This window comes from Pagrus pagrus (genome assembly GCF_965226575.1).
Source record: "Pagrus pagrus genome assembly, chromosome: 5".
Lineage (NCBI taxonomy): Eukaryota > Metazoa > Chordata > Actinopteri > Spariformes > Sparidae > Pagrus > Pagrus pagrus.
Window position 1 is genome coordinate 4,281,896 of NC_140189.1, and position 17,517 is coordinate 4,299,412.

A 17,517-nucleotide genomic window follows, 5' to 3' on the forward strand; every position below is an offset into this window, starting at 1 on the left:
GTGGAAGATAATCTCACACAGTCAGACCTCCAGGGATAAAAACACTATGTTGTGTGTGCTTGTTTGTATTTCTTGAAACCAATTACAACCATCTTGGGCGGCTATAAACCTTGGATGCAGGAAAGGTGCCCCCTGCAAAATAATTTGGGGGGGAACTAGTGACCATTAGTGACCAGGTTAGGGTAACTTGTCGTTTTCAGCGTTTAGGTTGCTAGTTAGGAAGTTGTTGTCACTTCCCATAAAGTTCTAGTTACCAGCTGCACCAACAAGCCCACCTTTATGAAGAACTTGTCACTGATAACATGCAAAAAGAAGCAGAGAATACAGACTCTAATCTTCTGGCACCGCATTTAAATGAGCGTACTAAGTAGGTGCAGAGTTGTGAAGCTAAGAAAGTTATTTTAGGTTGTTCACAATTTGACTGGCGTAAGAACATTCACCAGACAGCTGCTAACACTGCTGGGGTCTCAGTGTTTTACTGAAGGGCATCTAAGCAGGGCAAGAGTCAGTTATATTACCCTGCTGCACTTCATGAAGACACATAGTCCCATGGAACACACACACACACACACACACACACACACACACACACACACACATATCCTGGAGCAGCAGTGATGGGAACAGCCAGTACTCTGGTTTTTTAGCAGCGTCCCACTTCCTTCTCAATTGGCCTCATTCGTGCTCATCACAGCACATTCACAAACACACACACACACACGCACACACACACACATGTAATTTGACCTCATGACTTACTGACTGACTGCACGCTCGGTCGCCCGCTGGTCATTCACAGAGTCAAAGGAAATGAACTAAATGAATTTAAGAGGAAAATTAGACATACTGTTCCTTTAAATGTTTGGCAGATGTAATACAGCTCTCTCAAACTATTTCTCATTCACACACACTCATTCTCCTTACTGAGGCATGTAATAAGAAACACTGGCTGCCAATTTAGTCTTTCATTCATTATAGCTGCTGTGTGTGTGTGTGTGTGTGTGTGTGAGTGTGTGTGTGTGTGTGTGTGTGTGTGAGAGACAAAGGCATACAGTCACATAAATCACTGTCTGTCCTGTGGTAGCAACACTGCAGGTCAAGGTCACACACACAAACAAACACACACACACACACATGCCTGCACACTTCTGATTAATTCCATAATAATCTGCATTTACTTGCATCATCAAGCTTTAAGACGTGTATGTGTGTGTGTGTGAGAGGTCATCTGTGTCTGGCAGCAGCTTCTCAAGTCACCGGCAGCCCGTGGAAGAACTGGTCATGAGACCAGGATAAGAGCTAAATATAGACACACACACACTCACACACACACACACACTGATCTGTCTGTGTTTAAGTGCAGCGTCTGAATGAAAGAATCAGATTTGCATTCTGGGTAATGTCTCCTTTCTGTTCCATTTATTTTTTCCTCACTCATTCATCTTCCATTTGTCCTGAGAAAAGAGAAACTCCAGAGCGAGCGCAGTGACAAACTTTCTCTCTGAGTCTCTGAGCATCCGACCGACCCGCTGGTTTGTCAGAAACATCTTTCGTTTTGGAGAAGTCTTCATTTTCTCTTTGTCACTCTTTGTGGCCCAACATTTTCCTCTGCTGTCTCTAACTTCAGGCTCATGATAGAAATAGGTTCTAACCAAAGCGAGTCCATAGACAAGCGGCTGTGATGCCTAACTTGTGTGTACCTGGAGGATTCAAACTTAAATCCACAGGGAGGGTCGACTCATCCGAGGTCAATACCTGAATATCTCAAATGAGATCTTTGAATTTTGCGCTGTATTAAAAAGGTTTAATATGTAAGAATTGGCCACTTGTTGATGGTCGCTAACTGCTGCTCACTATACTACTACTAGTTTTGATGATAGTTTTTTTAAGAAATAAAGCCAAATATCCTCTTGGTGTTACTTTTCAGATGTGAGGAATGGCTGCTTTTCTCTTTTATATATTATCGTTAGTTGAATATCATCAATTAGTTGATCGATAGAAAATTAGTTGATCAAATAATGGTTTCAGTCATTTTTTAAAGCAAAAAGGTCCAACATCTGCTGGTTTCAGCTCCTTAATGAAACAACTTGCTGCATTTCTTTAGGTAAAAAAAGCAATTTGAAGACTCTGGATTTATATCTGATATATCTATATCTATCTATATATATATATAATTGTTAAAATGAAACATTAGTTACAGCTCTAGTTCTGGCAGGGTTGGATGGAAAAGAAAGCGCTTTAAAGATTAAAGATGATTATACATAAAAATAACTTAAGAGATTGAGTCGATCGTGACAGAAACACTAGTTGCAGCTCTGGACTGTAGTACAGCTATGAGGTCGTGAGGTCGCAGGTTTGAATCTTGTTTTGGCTGCAGCAGCAGACGACAGCGTTTGTACTGAGCTGCTCCCGCTGTGAAAACGTGTTAACTTTGTGAATGTAAAGCAGGTTGTTGCTGCAAAAACACATTGTGGTGCTCAGTCAAGCTTCTCTGGATAAATAAAGATTAAACAGCGTGAGATAATGATTCCCATTGATCTGCAACCTAATCTAGCTGCCGTCCGTACCCTTGTGAGTTTTCATTGTGTGACTTTGTACCTCAATAATCAAACAGCACATAATTGGCTTTTTGTGGCCCTTATTAAATATGGAGGGGGGCCGCGGATGGAGGGGGCATCCTTTTTGTTCGCAGTAATTAAGCACATCCCTTCTGTGTTGGCAGCAGAGGAGAAAAATAAATTGGGAAGTTTAAATCGTGCAGCTTTCCCTTCTCATTACCTGTCAACAAATTACTTACTGAGCCACGGGCGATGCCTCATGTCATGATGAAGCATTGGTTGTCAACCTGAAGAAAAAGGGGCCCCTCAGAAGGTCACAACATAATTCCAGTCATAAGATGTTCGTATTTTCTTTTTTTAAAATTAGTTGTTTCCTGGAAATAAAGTGCTCCTGCACAGGATGGATTCAAAGTTTTTAAATGAAGAAGAAATCATCCGCTGAAACAGACACCCGACGATGAGATCACTCACAGCGTCTGACAGCTGTACTCTGGGAAATGCAGTTCTGAAACACTACAGCAATTAATGCTTTGCCCTAAAGATGGAGCATTAAAAAGATCAAGACTTGTCTGGATTGCAAGGGGAAAATAAAATCTGTTAATATAGTCACAATTATCATTACTCGATGTTCACATACAGGGTTTCCTCATTTACGGGGGTCATGAGTGGATACGTTAACGTGGTGCTGCAGGGACATCTGAGGTGTCATTTATAAACCACTTCCTGTCAAAGTGACCTACAAGAAAGTGAGAGTTAAGGCAGTGGGACACTTAACAGAGTCCCCAGCCTGGCACTCCGCCTTATATCTTCCATGTCACTTCAATGTACGAGGCTGGAAAGTGATTACAATTCTCCATCCGGCTCCTCTCATCACCATTTTTCAGCTATATGGGCTCTGGTCTGTCACTTAACCTTCACATGTACCCCCTCCCCATTTTCTGTATGACACTGTTCCTCGAAGACAGCTTCAAGGTGTCAGTTTGGATCATTTAAGGTTCAAATCCTGGTTTAGATATTGGAGAAAGTTTCAATTCTTGCAGATCAAGTATACTGAAATACAGTATATCACTTTAATTTCTAATTACATGGAACAAAATGTAATCTGTAGTGGTAATGACTGGAAAAGACTCTTCCTCTTGTCTGTAAATTGTTAGCAGGAGCGATTGGGATTAATGCTCAGTCAAATGTGAGATTTTAATACCATTGCAGCAAAATGTTCGGAATTTTCCTCTTGTCAGGTTAGGAAAGCTTCAAAGCAGCTTTTTCAAAAGCGAAAATGACATTTTGGAGCTTTTGAAATGGAAGAATGTATTCAAAAAGCTCAAATAGATCAACTGATTGAGTAAATCAAATGAAAAATATATCTGTTCTGTTCAGTTATGACATGTCTATAAAGGCCAATAACAGAATTTAACTCTGTGCCGGACAGTAGCTTGTCACCTCTGATGCATGAAAAAGGAGTGAAATTAGATTTTTTTTCCTTTTGAGAAATGAGTTAAAGTACAATCCTGCAATAAATAAAAGGGCCTTCTGCAACATCTACTTCCTTTGTTGCAACCTTTTCTAAAACCTCTTGATCCAGTGCTTTAGCAGTTCAAAACTAGTGGAACCAAAGCCTTGCAGGGTCAGATCTAATTATTCATGTAACACGGTAGTGGATATACCTGCTAAACCTGAGAAATCATCTCTCATATTCAAGCGGAGACTTGCGGTCTTCTTCGCCTTCACCCTCCTGTGATCTACAGCCGAGGGTTGAGAGAGCTTGACCTTGTATGGTGGTGGAGGTGGTGGTGGTCTATCTGTGTCTGTGTGTGTGCGGGATCGAGTATGTGTGTCTCTAAAGGGAAGTTTGGACAGTCCAGAACACTGGCGAGGACTCAGCGGCACATGACCGAGCTTGTGACTGACCTTACATAACATTACAAAGGGCCTCCTGTAGAGCTGCCAGGAAAGGAACAGCCAGGCCTTTGATTTCTCCGTATGGATCAATAAAGTTTCACATTATTATCAGAACCATGTCACTGCTGGTTTATGTGGAGTGTTTATTTTGTTTGGACTAAACGAGATCACGAACATCACGAACACGAAGCTGTTGGTGTAGTATCAGTTAGTGTGTATCAGCTACATTATCATCATTGTGTCCCAGCTGCTGGGCGTTCTCTAGCTATATATCGTCCTCGACTCGGATGTTGAAGTAGCCGTTGTGGCGTTTGTCATCCAGTATTGGATGTTGTGAGACCAAAACCGAAAGTTAACCGAAACCCGCTGACATCGAGGTCCGTGCAAATATTTTTTCCCCTGAACAAATGTTCTGCAGCGGTGTGCATACGTGTCTCATATCAAAACAATGATATATTGCTATATTTGCCTAGCACTAGTATAAAGTATATGTTGATTTCTTTTTGTCATCTATAGTACAAACTATTTACAACTATATATGTAAAATGGAATCGGGACATGGTATAATCATTTCATGTCAGTTAGCAGCTAACCAATAGCTTGAACTTTATGCTAAGATAACTAGCTTGTATGTTCAGTAGTATGCAGTGTTTCTTCAGTTCCAGAGCTTTGTATTTTTAGCTTTTTGTCCAAGAAAAGTGGCTCTTTACCTCCAACCCCAAACACTTAACCCAACCAATGAGACTATTCCAACCTTCAAGGAAGTTCTTGTGTAACTAAAATCCTAACATGCTATTCATAGAAAACCACTGGAAAGACGTGAAGCTTAGAAGCCATACAGGAGATAACCCATGAAAGAATGTGTCGCGTGTGTAAAGATAGAAGTGAAGGATGCAGTCCAGCACATCCACATGCTAGAGCACCGCGGCAGTCTCTCGCTGGCCTTTCCATATCCACTTGCTCGTTTTAGCCCAGATAGCTCTCCCACGTGCAGGCCTGCTATAAATAGCGCAGGTTTTAATGCGCGATTGTCCCGGCAGGCTTTTTATGACTGAACGGGCCAGTAGGTTTTCACTGTTGTTACTAAGGCAGAGATTAACCACAAATGGAAGTCGCCACACTTCATTTTTTCTTACACCCCATTCCCCCCATTACTGCTATTATCACACTGCGATGCCCTCCACAAACACACACTAGCAAGCTGATATTATAGGTTCCCAAAGGTCATAAGTCAGGACGAAGTTTTGCATCACATCAGCACAAATTGCAGATGTAAATACTGTAAATTCCTCAGTTCGTTAGCATTTGTTCTGCTCTGTTTCAGCATCATTCTTGTATTACTGTATATAATTCCATCATATTTGCCTCTGTTTATAAACCCCTTAAACTCAAAATGAACTTATTCCAATTTCCCCTCAAGTGTGCCCTTTCAGTCACTTCAAAGGTGTCTGGATTCTCCATTAATTTCATGCCCATTTGCCTAATCTGCCCATTCTAATGCTCCATTTAAGCCATAAAAGATTTCAGACAGAGACACATTGAGTGATGTGTTCATTCCTGAGATGCTATTGTGTTATGCCACTGCCATTATAGTGTATTCAAACAGGAAGAATAAGCCACTTCTTCTCCTCTTTATTTCCCTCTTAGTAAGCATAACACATTTATTTTTTTCCCAGGGAAGGGTGTCTGAGCACTTTGGTGTTCTTCAGCAAAAAAAAAACAAAAGAAAACTGATTTATATTCATACCTCAGACTTCTTGATTTCAAACTCTTTTCGTAGCTTAAGGCCACCTCAGTAGGGAATGTTCAGGGAGTCGGAGTCAGCTTCTTTTAAACTCATTGAGAGTTTTTCTTTATGGATTCAAACATGCAGGTGTAGGTATAGGCTGACTCCTCATCTCTGGGCTGTTTCACTGCATTACTGGGCTAATCGTGTAATGAACCGTGTGTGACCCAGAGCGGGAGGGCGCTTCAGCTCTGAAAGAAGGATGAACTGTAAAGCTTTATCAGCTTTTCCAACTGTACAAAGAAACTGTCCTCACCAGAAAAATGACAGCGTTGGCCCTGTACAAACCCAAGAACAACCTTTGTGTTTCCCTGACAAGTATCTTTTTGCAGTTGTGTGAAAGACATACAGAGAGTTGGCGTTTTGTTTATGTTTAATAGTTGTGATAAAGCCATGTTTCTTGAAGTAGACTGATTTGATTGACTGAGTAGCATCACGTGAGATGGTTAACCACGCATGCAATGGGTCTGTGAGTCTCTTGGGCCGCAAGTGCCAAGAGAAACCACGTTGCATGGAATAGAAATGCTGTGTACCAGTGAGTAAGGCATCTGGGTCCGTGACGGGCCCACGGTCAACCAATCAGTGACCTCAGGGGGATGGAAAGGGGGATGTGTTTTGGTCATTTTGGCTAACAAGGGGGATGGTGTCCCCACTCATTCCACCTCAAATTCAGTCGCTCGGTTGTTTCTGGACTTGCAGTTTCTCTGCAAATCTTAGCATGCCATAGACCATATTCACAGGGCGGCCATTTTCCTCTAACATCACGTTCAGGGTGGGAAGTTCAAATGCTGTAATAATGTTACGCTGATGTGTTCCAGGCTGCCAGTCATATAAAACGTAGGGAATCAGCAACTGTAAAAAGATGATGGATAGTGACAATCTGAAGGACACTGGGCCATATTTCAAGGTAAAACGATTGCGAAACCATTTGCTACGGTTAGCGTTCAAGCACTTCCTAGATAATATTGCTGTGATTACATCCAGTGTGTTTCACTTAATGTTAATGTTAGTAATGTTAGCTAGGAAGTGGTTGAATGCCAACATTAGCTGTTGTCGAACGAAACCTAATGAGTCATCAAATATGTTTTTTTACCTTGAAATATGGCTGGAAAATGGCTGATGTTCCTCCTGACTTTTAACTATAGTCTTTCCAGTAAGTGGTGAAATGATAATTTGTCACAGCAGTACAATATTCAAGCTTTCCACCCCGAGCGTGACGTCGGAAAACGGCCCCTGTGTGAATATGGTCTATTGTGCAGTAAGCTGGATTTGCTGTTAAACTGTACTGCCTTGTGCCACCTCCTGTGGAAGATTTTGGTCTTATTCAGTCACATTTAAAAAAGACATGACTAAACATCTTTTTGAAGTGGCAAACACCAGCTGTAGGCTTGAAAGGTTTCTCCAAAAAGTTGTTTTTTTCTTTGCAGAGCTTGGATTCACAAAAGTTTCCAGTCGTGACAAGTTTTGATATGTTTGTTTTTCTTTGTAAGATTTCCAGCGGAGTATCCATGTCTGTCTCTGAGCTCACCTGCCTTACGAGTAACCAGTAGGGAGCATGTGTGAGGTCAGAGGTGACTGTTCTCGGACATTAGATGCAACATGTTGTTCAGCCGTCGTGTAAATCGCAGAACTGCTAGTAAAAGGAAATAAGAGCGGAGCAGAAAAAAAAAGCGTTGCTCGTTGCCTGCTTTCTTCCTCCTGCCGGCGTCTTGAGTCATGTTGTGTAGCTGTCAGGGGCTTCATCATTAGTCAGAGTCAGCGCATTCCCCCGGCCGCCTATCGTCTTCTGCTGCTGCGGAGAGGATGTTCAAACGAGCGCCACATATGTGTCGTCGTATGCATGAGATGTCCCATTGTTTTGAATGTGTGTTAGCGTGTGACATGTGTGTGTGTGACAGAGAGCAGGAGACACCAGCAGAGCGTCATATAAGGCAGCAGATTACCGCTTTGGTACGTGAATGTGACGAGGATGACATCACGTGACGTGTGTGGCTTGTATGCATGCTGCTCACGCTCTGCTGTGTGTATGTGTCCAGTTTACCCGTTTAAGTGCGGCATGTGTACACGTGTTATTTGTGTGTTCCAGTTGGAAACATGGGTGTCATGCCCAAGGATGTTTTCATTGATTGACGGCTGCGATGGAGAGAAGGAGGGAGAGAGGGGCTAAGAGGAAACAAAGAAATCAATCAGCCTGTCCTCTGAGTTTATGAGGAGGAGAGAGAGAGAAGGATGGAGGAAAGAAGAAGGGAAGAGAAAACAGAGGAGAAGAGGGAAGCCGAGCAGAAGACGAGGGAGAAGGACTCGAGAACAGAGGAGAGACAAGGAGGGAACAGAAGATGGATGAGCAGGGAAGAAGAGGGGAGAGCTGAAAGAGGAAGATGAAGGGCAGCAAAGGAGAAAGAAAAGAAGAGGAGAGAAGATGATGCTAGAGAGCAGAGGAAGGATGAGAGAAGATGAGGAGAGGATGAGAAAAGAGGGAGGGAAGATACTAGGTGAGGATAGAAGAGGAGAGGAAGGATTCAGAGGAGAAAGGTGTATGAGGTAAAAGGAAAACAGAGATTAGAGGGAAAGGAAGATAACAAGAAAGAATGAAAGGAGGAAAATGGTGGGAGGAAACAACGAGAAGGAGTGGGGAAGGGTTCAAGTTCATATCAGGAGAGGAGGAAACGAGGAAGAAGATGGGTGGAAGAAAGAAAATAAAGCAAGAAAGAAAAGAAGGGGGGAAGAGATTATGAAAGGAAGGGAACAGGTGAAGGAAAGAGGAAAGGAGTCAAGGAGGTAACGTGAAGGAAGAGAGAGCAGAGAAGAAGAGAACGAGATGAAAGAGGAAAGAGGAAAGGAAGGATGTGCTGAGCGAACGAGTGGTGAAGGGGGATGAGTCAGGCGCACGTGAGGGGGATGTGAGCTGCATGTTAACTAACACACACACACACACACACAGTCACACACATACACACACAGTCATACACACACACAGTCACACACACACATTAGGTGAAAACACACACCTGCATCAGTGACTGGAGGGAGAGGAAGCAGTGGGAGGGTCTTACAGAGGGCATCCTCTCCCCTCTCATCTCTCTTCTCCTCCCACCTTCCCTTCTTCTTCTTCTTCTTCTCTATCAAGTCACGACTGCTCTCTCCATCCTTCTCCCCATCGCTCCTCCTCTATCACTGTTTTATTCTCTCTCTTCTGACCCACATCTTTCTTTTTCTTCCCCTCCGTCTTTTCCTTACCCCTGTCTTTCCTTTCCTTTCCTTTCCTTTCCTTTCCTCTCCTACAACTCCTTCTCCTCCTTCCTTTTGTCTTTCCTTATCCCTTCACCACCCCCTTCTTTACACTCTCCTCTCATCCCATCACTCCATCCTCTCTTCTCCTCTCCACTTTGCTGATTGGCTCTTTGATCGTGTCTTCGCCGCTCTACTGTGTAATTCTGCTCTGTAATTTATGAAACCATAAATGATATCAGCTCATGCTATCCATTCCTTGACCCAAATAAACACTCCTCATACTGAACAAATAAACACACACACACACTCTCTGTGAGGCAGAGCGGGAACATTTGTACTCTGAGTTGCATGAGGTCGTAGATCAAAGCGCAACGAGCCGTGATCATGAATACAACACGATAAGATAGGGTCTTTTCTAAAAAACTGAAGCAGGTTTTCTGGATGATGGGAAGTGGAATGTGTGTGTGTGTGTATATGTGTGTGTGTGTGTGTGTGTGTGTGTGTGTGTAGATGTGTTCACCGGAGTGTGTAGAGCAATGAAGGTCAGTGGAAAAAAGCTCTGCAGACATCACTAGTGATTATAAAGTATAGGAAATAAAATAAAAAATATTGTGACTAGACAATGACAGATACATTTAAAATATGTTGAAATGATAAGAAAAATATAGTTGTTTTTTCCTGAAATGAAAGATAAAAATAAGCGTAATTGAAAAGTATGAACAAACACTCAAATTAAAACACACTAACCAGACAAGAACTTCAGGAAGAGAAGAGAAGCGAGTGACAGATGATTATGCTGTTTAGAAGCGGAAATAATTACTTTGACTGTAAATTCATCATTTATATATAAACTGTTTGTCGATTAGTTTTGGGGAAATGTAAACTCTGTCAACAGCGTTTGTGAAACGGTTTCTGATGATTAGTCACGATAGGAGGGGGGAAGAGGACAGAGCAGGATTATCAGAGACAGTATATCAACATGAATCGTTACTATACTAATACTAATACTGTCTTCATTAGCTAAATGATATGATATTAAATGCATGTTTTTTGACTGTTGAAAGTGTAACATACTGTTTTCATACTGCGTCATGTCTAAGACCCTCTGCAGTCTGAATTTACAGATAAAAAAAGAGCTTTGACTAGCTAACCGCTAGCTGCTGCTGATCTAACTTAGCATAAAAAAAAAGATTGAACAAAATGATGAAAATATGGTGAGTAATTTTGTTTACATGTGAACTTTTAGTTCAGTAATTGAGTAATTTTAGTATATTTCCAGACATCGTCAGCTATTAATTGTTTTAACGTTACGTTATGTGGTTGTTTACCATTAGCTAACTAACTGCTAGCTGTTGCTGATCCAACTAAACATTAAACAAATAGAACAAACTGATACAAAAAATACATTAAAATATGTTAATACCTAATACAGTCAGTGACTTTTTTGATTGTGAAATGGTCAATGGTCACTGCATCTAGTAAGCATCAGTATTTTTTAGCTAGCTCGGCCACGCCAGAACAACTGCCTTGTTAATAAGAATGATTTTATCACATTTCCAGACTTACTGACTGTACTGTCACTTTTTTAGGCACCTATTTCTCATAGAACACAATTTAAAATGTTAAAAGTTTTCTGTGGGACATACATTTTAGTAGCTCAGTTGTTAAGATTTAGTTGTTGGCAAAGGCTTGCAACACTGTCAGGGCAAAACCTTGTCACAGTATAACTAGAAGCTTTACATCAGTACCACTTGTGCTTGTAATATTCTTATCACTGTAACGCTGAATAAAGTTATTTCTTGCCCTGGGGCAGACTATTGACTCACAGGGTTCAGGGACAAAATACCAGAGAGTCGATATGCAGTTTATATTCAGTCAGATGGAGATGAGATTACTGCTGAGGAAACCTGATAGTAAATGAAAAACGTCCGTTTGATTCAGTTTGAAAGATGCTTGGTGAAACTGGTCGACCCTGTCTGCTCGCCCATTGAGATGAATGGGAAAGTTATTGTGTGAGCATGTGGGTGTGTGCGTGAATGAAACAAAGACCAGTAAAAAGAGCGTGCTTCCTCATCATACAGACGATAGGACATTGATCTTTTGCTCTGCTGTGGAACCTGCAATGCTTGTAAAAAATCCAGTTTACCAGCTTTCTTTCCCCTCGTTACCTCCTGTTCTCCTGTCTCTCCTCCTCATACTTCTCTTTCCTCCTTCCTTAAAAGTTTTCTCCTTCTTCCTCCTTCATTCTCCTCCCCCAAGAGACCGCAGTCACTTCCCTTCACAATGAATCATGTACGCACACTTCCTGCTGTTCTTTTTTTCTACCCTCTCAATGACGTGGCTCGTGTTTCTGTCTGAATCTCAGCCATGTGTAGTGACTGCGGATCACGTGGTGACTTGAACATCAGTTGAGTAGATCACAAAGAGGGGCTCTTGCAGGGGTTTCAGGGTTTTTTGTTTGAAGAGATCTTGAGGATGATTTCAAGAAGTTTCCATGTGTCGGTAAGAGCAATTTGAGGATCCTTGGTCTCAGGGTGTCTTAAGGTGGCTATACAGTTACTTGAGGGAAATCCAGACATCTCAAGGGGTCATTCATTTGGTCTTTCTTTCAGGGGTCATTGGGGGGTTTCAGGTTTCTTTTAAGGGGTCAGGTGATCCGTTAAAGGAGTCTGGGAGAGTTTATTGGTTCTTGAGGGGGTTTCGGGCTTTTTTTGGGGAGGTTCCCAGAAGGAGTGCCAGATCCAAGGAGGGTCAATGATGGGTTTTGGGGTGTTCTTCGTAAGAGTTGATTACAGTTGAACAGGTTGAGCGAGAAGATTGAGGATATACAGGTTTGAGGTTTCTTTGCAGGTGGTCCAGGGGTCCTTGTGAGGTTTTCAGGGATTCTTCATGAAGTTCCTAGAGGTTTTATGCTACCATGGCGATTCTTGAAGTTTCCGAAGGGGTTCTACGGAATCATGGCAATATTTCATGGATTTGTGAGGGGGGTGGCAGGGTGCAAGGGAAGTTAAGGGGGTTGAAGGGGTTCTACAAGGGATTTTCACAAAAGGGTTCTGAAGTCCTTGATAAGGTTTATAGGAGTCATCTCAGTTCTTCTGTAGCTTTAAATCTTAATCTGTGAATGAATAAATCTCCATTGGATTGTGTTTAACATTCTATGTGCACAGAGCAAATTATTTACTTTTTAGGAAACTGTACAGTACATGGTTCACATGATTCTTGGGATTTGTAAGAAACACAGAAAATAGATTGAAGATTGACCAACAATGTGCCACCGTGACCAAAGTCCACAGACTAAATAGAGCAGCTCATTTCACTGATTAACACTCCCCCCAACCAACGAAGGGGAACTAATCACCTGAGGACCTCTTGGGTCACGTTTGCACTTTGTTGTGAGCCACAGGGAGATGTGCAGGATAAATGCATGGAGACACTTCCAGATAAATGCCGCTGGTGTATGTGACATATTTTCTGACTAATCCTGCATTGTGCTGGGACAGATGCCTCTATTGGTTTCAGTGTCGAACCTCCTCTGACATGAAAGTCTCATTATCTGTAATGAGTAGCTGTTGAGAGATGAGGGGCTGTTGATGAGAGCTCCTTGTGACTCCAACAGTGAACAGTGTAATAATATACAGTATATGCCAGATGATGGAGGCTTTTAGCCAAAGTGCCTCACAGTACTCCAACTGCATACATATTTTAGAAAGCGTGGCCCAATGGGAACTGAACCCCTACTTCTAACAATGGCGGTGCTGCGCTGAGCAGTGATTTTCACAGAAAATACAAACTTTTGCAGTCTCATAGAGGGAACAGAATTATTTCCCATGTTTGGTAGCTTGTGCTTCACAGAGCAATGGTTGCAGAGAAAACATAATTTCCTTTGTGATCGCAGAAGAGAGCAAAGCAGCAGACACGAGTGACGCAAACAGCCTTGTTCATTTCTCACCAAGGATCTTTCCAGCTGTGATCGGCACCTCCAGCTTTGACTCATGCACTTTTGTAGCATCTCAAAAAAGACAAACCGCCTGGGAATTTTGCTTTAATCTCGATGTTTAACTAACGTGACCTTTCCCTCTCTTTTTCCGTCTTCAGTATGGGGAGGAGGAGGTGTGTTCGGACCGTTTGGACACTGACTTCCCGGACATCGACCTCTCCCAGCTGGACACCAGTGACTTCGACAGCGTCAACTGTCTCAGCGAGCTACAGTGGTGCAACGATCAGCCGGCGGACGCATCACCGGCCTCCATCCACTACAGTACAGCAGATGAGCTCTTTGAGGTGGGGCTTCTTCACCAAAATACAGTTCAGTTATACTGTGCAACTGATGCGTTCTATCAAGTCAGCCACAGGCCGCCATCAACATCCATCAGAAATATACCATATGCATATATGGCTCTCGTATGTTTTAAAAGGAATAGACTCAGTAATAAGACTTATGAGTGGATTGACTGAAATCTGGCACCTCTGGTTCACTTAGAAGTTCATGAAAAGGTGTTAGAAGTACAAATGCAATGTTATGCACAATGCACAAACAAGCACTTGCAGAAGAAAAGAATCTCCTTCGTTAACAAATTCAAGTCCAGATTGCTTCAGGTTTAAGGATAATCCACATCGTTGGCACCCTGAAGCTGTACTTTAACTGTAAAGTTCTCAAATCCGATTTGATTTTGAAATCAACATTCAGCTGGAGCCCTGAGCACAACAACAGTGATTCAGCAATAATATAATGATCATCTTGCAGACATCTTTCAAAAGTTAATATATGCTTAAAAATAATTTGTGATGTAATGTTCAGGGTTAGTCGGTAATAAATTACAGCCCCCCAGAGATGCAAATGAGTTTCTGTTCTTCATCTTAGGTTAAGGTTATGGATGAGATGTGGGTGGCTTGCTTTGTGAAAGCTTTTTATTTCTGAATATAATGTTCCAGAGAAATCTTGTTTTTTCAGTTGGCCTTCAACAGATTTGAACATGAGATGCAGAGTCTGAACAGGAAGATGTGATGGCCGAACATTTCTCTATTGTGCGGTGTTCAGAGAAAGTAACTGCTCTAGCAAGGGCTTCTCCAACATGTGAGGCCAAATTCCCAGTGTAACCAACCAGTGTATGATTAGCCTGAGTTTGTTTAGATTTATTTATGTTTTGCATTGCCTTTCCAACAAAGTCAAGAAATCTAGGGTGCGGCTACATTATGATACATACATTTAATGACCTCCGACAGCACAATCATAATTGCCCTGACCTTTAATGAATCTTGGCCTTCAGATCAGTTGGTCCAACATTTCCAAATTTGGAATATGCAGCCTCAGAAATCTGAGGTTTCTCAGCATGTCTCAGAGGACGCTTTCATACAGTAATACCCTGTTACATTGTATCATTGTGTATCATGAAGGTGGAAGCAGTCCATTAGTTTGGATCATCCCAAGGCTTCTGCAGTGCCAACAAAAGCCCTGTGGCTCCGGTATCAGTTGCCCTTGCTGGCTGAATTCAGGGAATACCCTTCTTGTTTTTCTCTATATGAAAGCCAACCTTGGATCATTGATTGTCTATAGGTTTCCAGCCCCAGCGATGTCTCTTGGTCCCATTACAGAGGCTAAATTGAGTGCATCTCGAGAATAAAAGACGGCAACAAAGAGATAAAGTAGCATTTATGTCCAGATCATCGGCTATGTAATGCAACTCTGCTGGTGGAAATTGCTCTGATGCTGCGATGCATCGCAGAGTATTGGTTAAATGAAGACGGGCAAGGCATGATGGGAATGCAGGTGAAGTAAACACAGACTGTCTCTGTCTGTACTCCCTGACTCTGTGTCTCTTAAGGTTTTCATTCTTATTTCGATCCCCATTAGCCGACGCCTGAATGACTGTTTGTCTTCCTGCTGTTGACACAAAACTTTATGACACAGTTGACTGAAAGTACTACATTAACTGTAAGAGATATTGGTATTGACAAGAAAATCTTTATGAGACTGACGCAACAACACGAGAGAAGACAGCGAAAGACTATTTCCTCCCTCTGCTGTTCTTTTTCCATTCTCACATTGGTCTGTCTGTAGATTTTCACTCTTTGTTACCCTCTCATTTTTTACTTTATTTAGTCTCATGGCTTCTTTGTTCCATAAATTTTATCTGACGTTCCTTTTTGTGTCTCTCAGCCATATAATATACCTCTCTTACTGCGTCTCTCTCTTCTTATATTTCTTCTTTTCACATCTTTTCTCTCGGTTCTGACTTCTGAATGTTTCTCCTCTTCCTTTCTTGAACTTTCTGTTTATTTTGCTCACTCCATAACTAACTGTAGCCGTGTATAGGAAATCATTTCATAGATTGTAAATGTAAATTTACTTTTTCATACCTTCCCCTATGCCACCTGCATCGACTTTAAAAAGAACAAGGGATATATTTTCTCAGATTTCCATATCTCTGCTGCCACCCACCAGCCCCAGACACCCACCCCCGCTCCAGCATATTATATTTTAGCCAATACTCTATTGATCAGACTAATACAGCAGAGCAGACGATGGGACAGCGTTCGGTTATAAACACACATAATGAATAGAGTGATAAGCAGACGGATGAAGCCCCCGGTGTCTCTGTCTCTCTCCTGTCCGTCAATATGCCACTTATTTACAGCAGCGTATCGGAATCTAATCCCATGTCGGGCGGGATTGATCGGTGTTTGTGTGTGGCAGAGCGTCATTTAACCTTGGAGACTGTAGACAGAGACATGGATAGAGTGAGAAAGGTTAGGATAATCATATATTATTATTTGAATGATTATAATAATGCTGCATCTATATTGCCAAGTGAATTAGACGTTGTGCTGACTTCTGTCATTTGTGCAACTTTCTTTTGCCGTCTCTGTTTCTTCCCCACTCGCTGTGGAATCTGATTATTATCCAGGAAATCTTATTAATATCCCTCTAATCCAATTAGCATAGTCAGGTAATATCAGTGAGTGCTTTTGAGTGTACAAACATACTAGTAATGCTGATAAAGTCTTTCTGATTAAGAAATATCCACTGAGACAGATGGAGACACAGGAAAGACAAAATGGAAAGAATGTCTTGGTTTGAAAAAAGCCAATTACGTGACTTTAAAACGTGTATCAGAAGTTAGATTTAAACCCTCTAGTGATGTTGTACAATATGGAAAAGTGAGTAAGCTAGGCAAAAAAGACACACATTTAACCCAAAGACAACTGTAAGTATCAGTAAAATATCACATCACAACTTTAACTGTGATTCTGCTGATTTATGACGACTGTTTTTGACATCCTGCAGAGAACTTCAAACTCTAAATTGCAGCAGAAAGAGAGGCAGCGAAGCCCGAGAGAATAAATTTAATAATAAATAGTTTGGCAGCCGGGAACAGATAGAGCTGGATGATAAAAGCAAGAGACAGATGAATGGAGCTCGGTGGCTTCCCGTAGGCCAGCCATGCTATCACCTCTCCACCAGACACTGCTCTCAGCAAGATGGCAGCTCCGTAACAGTAAACAACCCCTGTGTGGATGTAACAGGATGGATGGAAAAAGAACACATTTTGGACTGAAATTACAGATAAACAATATTTTCTGCTGATTATCTGTAAATGTGATTTTCAGGCTTGAAAATTATGGGAAAAAAAGCATGTAGACTGTTTAGAGTTAGATCATATGAGGGGTAGAAAGGGCCAACTGGTCAATAGCCAATGTATAGTTCTTTCTAATGAGGTTAAAGGTCAGGGTTGCATCATCCTGAGCATGTTAATAAATAAGAGCATGACTGGACTTTAACAACTGGTTAGAGGGAATGGAGGAGGAAGAAAGAAGCGAGGGGGATTCAAGGAGTGATTCAGCAATGAGGCACAGCTTCCAGAAGACATTTTTGCTGCATCTGCTGTGGACAACAATTCCCATTAAAGCAGTACATAAAAACCTCAGAGTTATTTTCCAACCGTCTTAATGACTCAAGATGATGTGACTCAAATGTGGCGGTTGTTTCATTTCTGTGGATTGTAGGGTGCGGTTACACAAGGTTTAGGAAAATATAATTGTTGA

The 17,517-nt window shown here is 41.8% G+C and overlaps 1 protein-coding gene across 2 annotated transcripts in view; it reads left to right on the top strand.

The window, feature by feature from the left end:
* ppargc1b (peroxisome proliferator-activated receptor gamma, coactivator 1 beta) overlaps positions 1-17,517 on the top strand; it is a 103,147-nt gene that overhangs the window by 54,422 nt on the left and 31,208 nt on the right. The window contains exons 1-2 of one of the 2 annotated variants that reach the window (XM_084352743.1): positions 11,743-11,766; positions 13,570-13,755. In XM_084352743.1, coding sequence (XP_084208869.1) covers positions 11,758-11,766; positions 13,570-13,755 — 195 coding nt within the window. In that variant the 5' untranslated portion in view covers positions 11,743-11,757. Of the gene's footprint in view, positions 1-11,742; positions 11,767-13,569; positions 13,756-17,517 lie in introns of those variants that run through there. The other variant, XM_084352742.1, reaches the window with a different exon arrangement.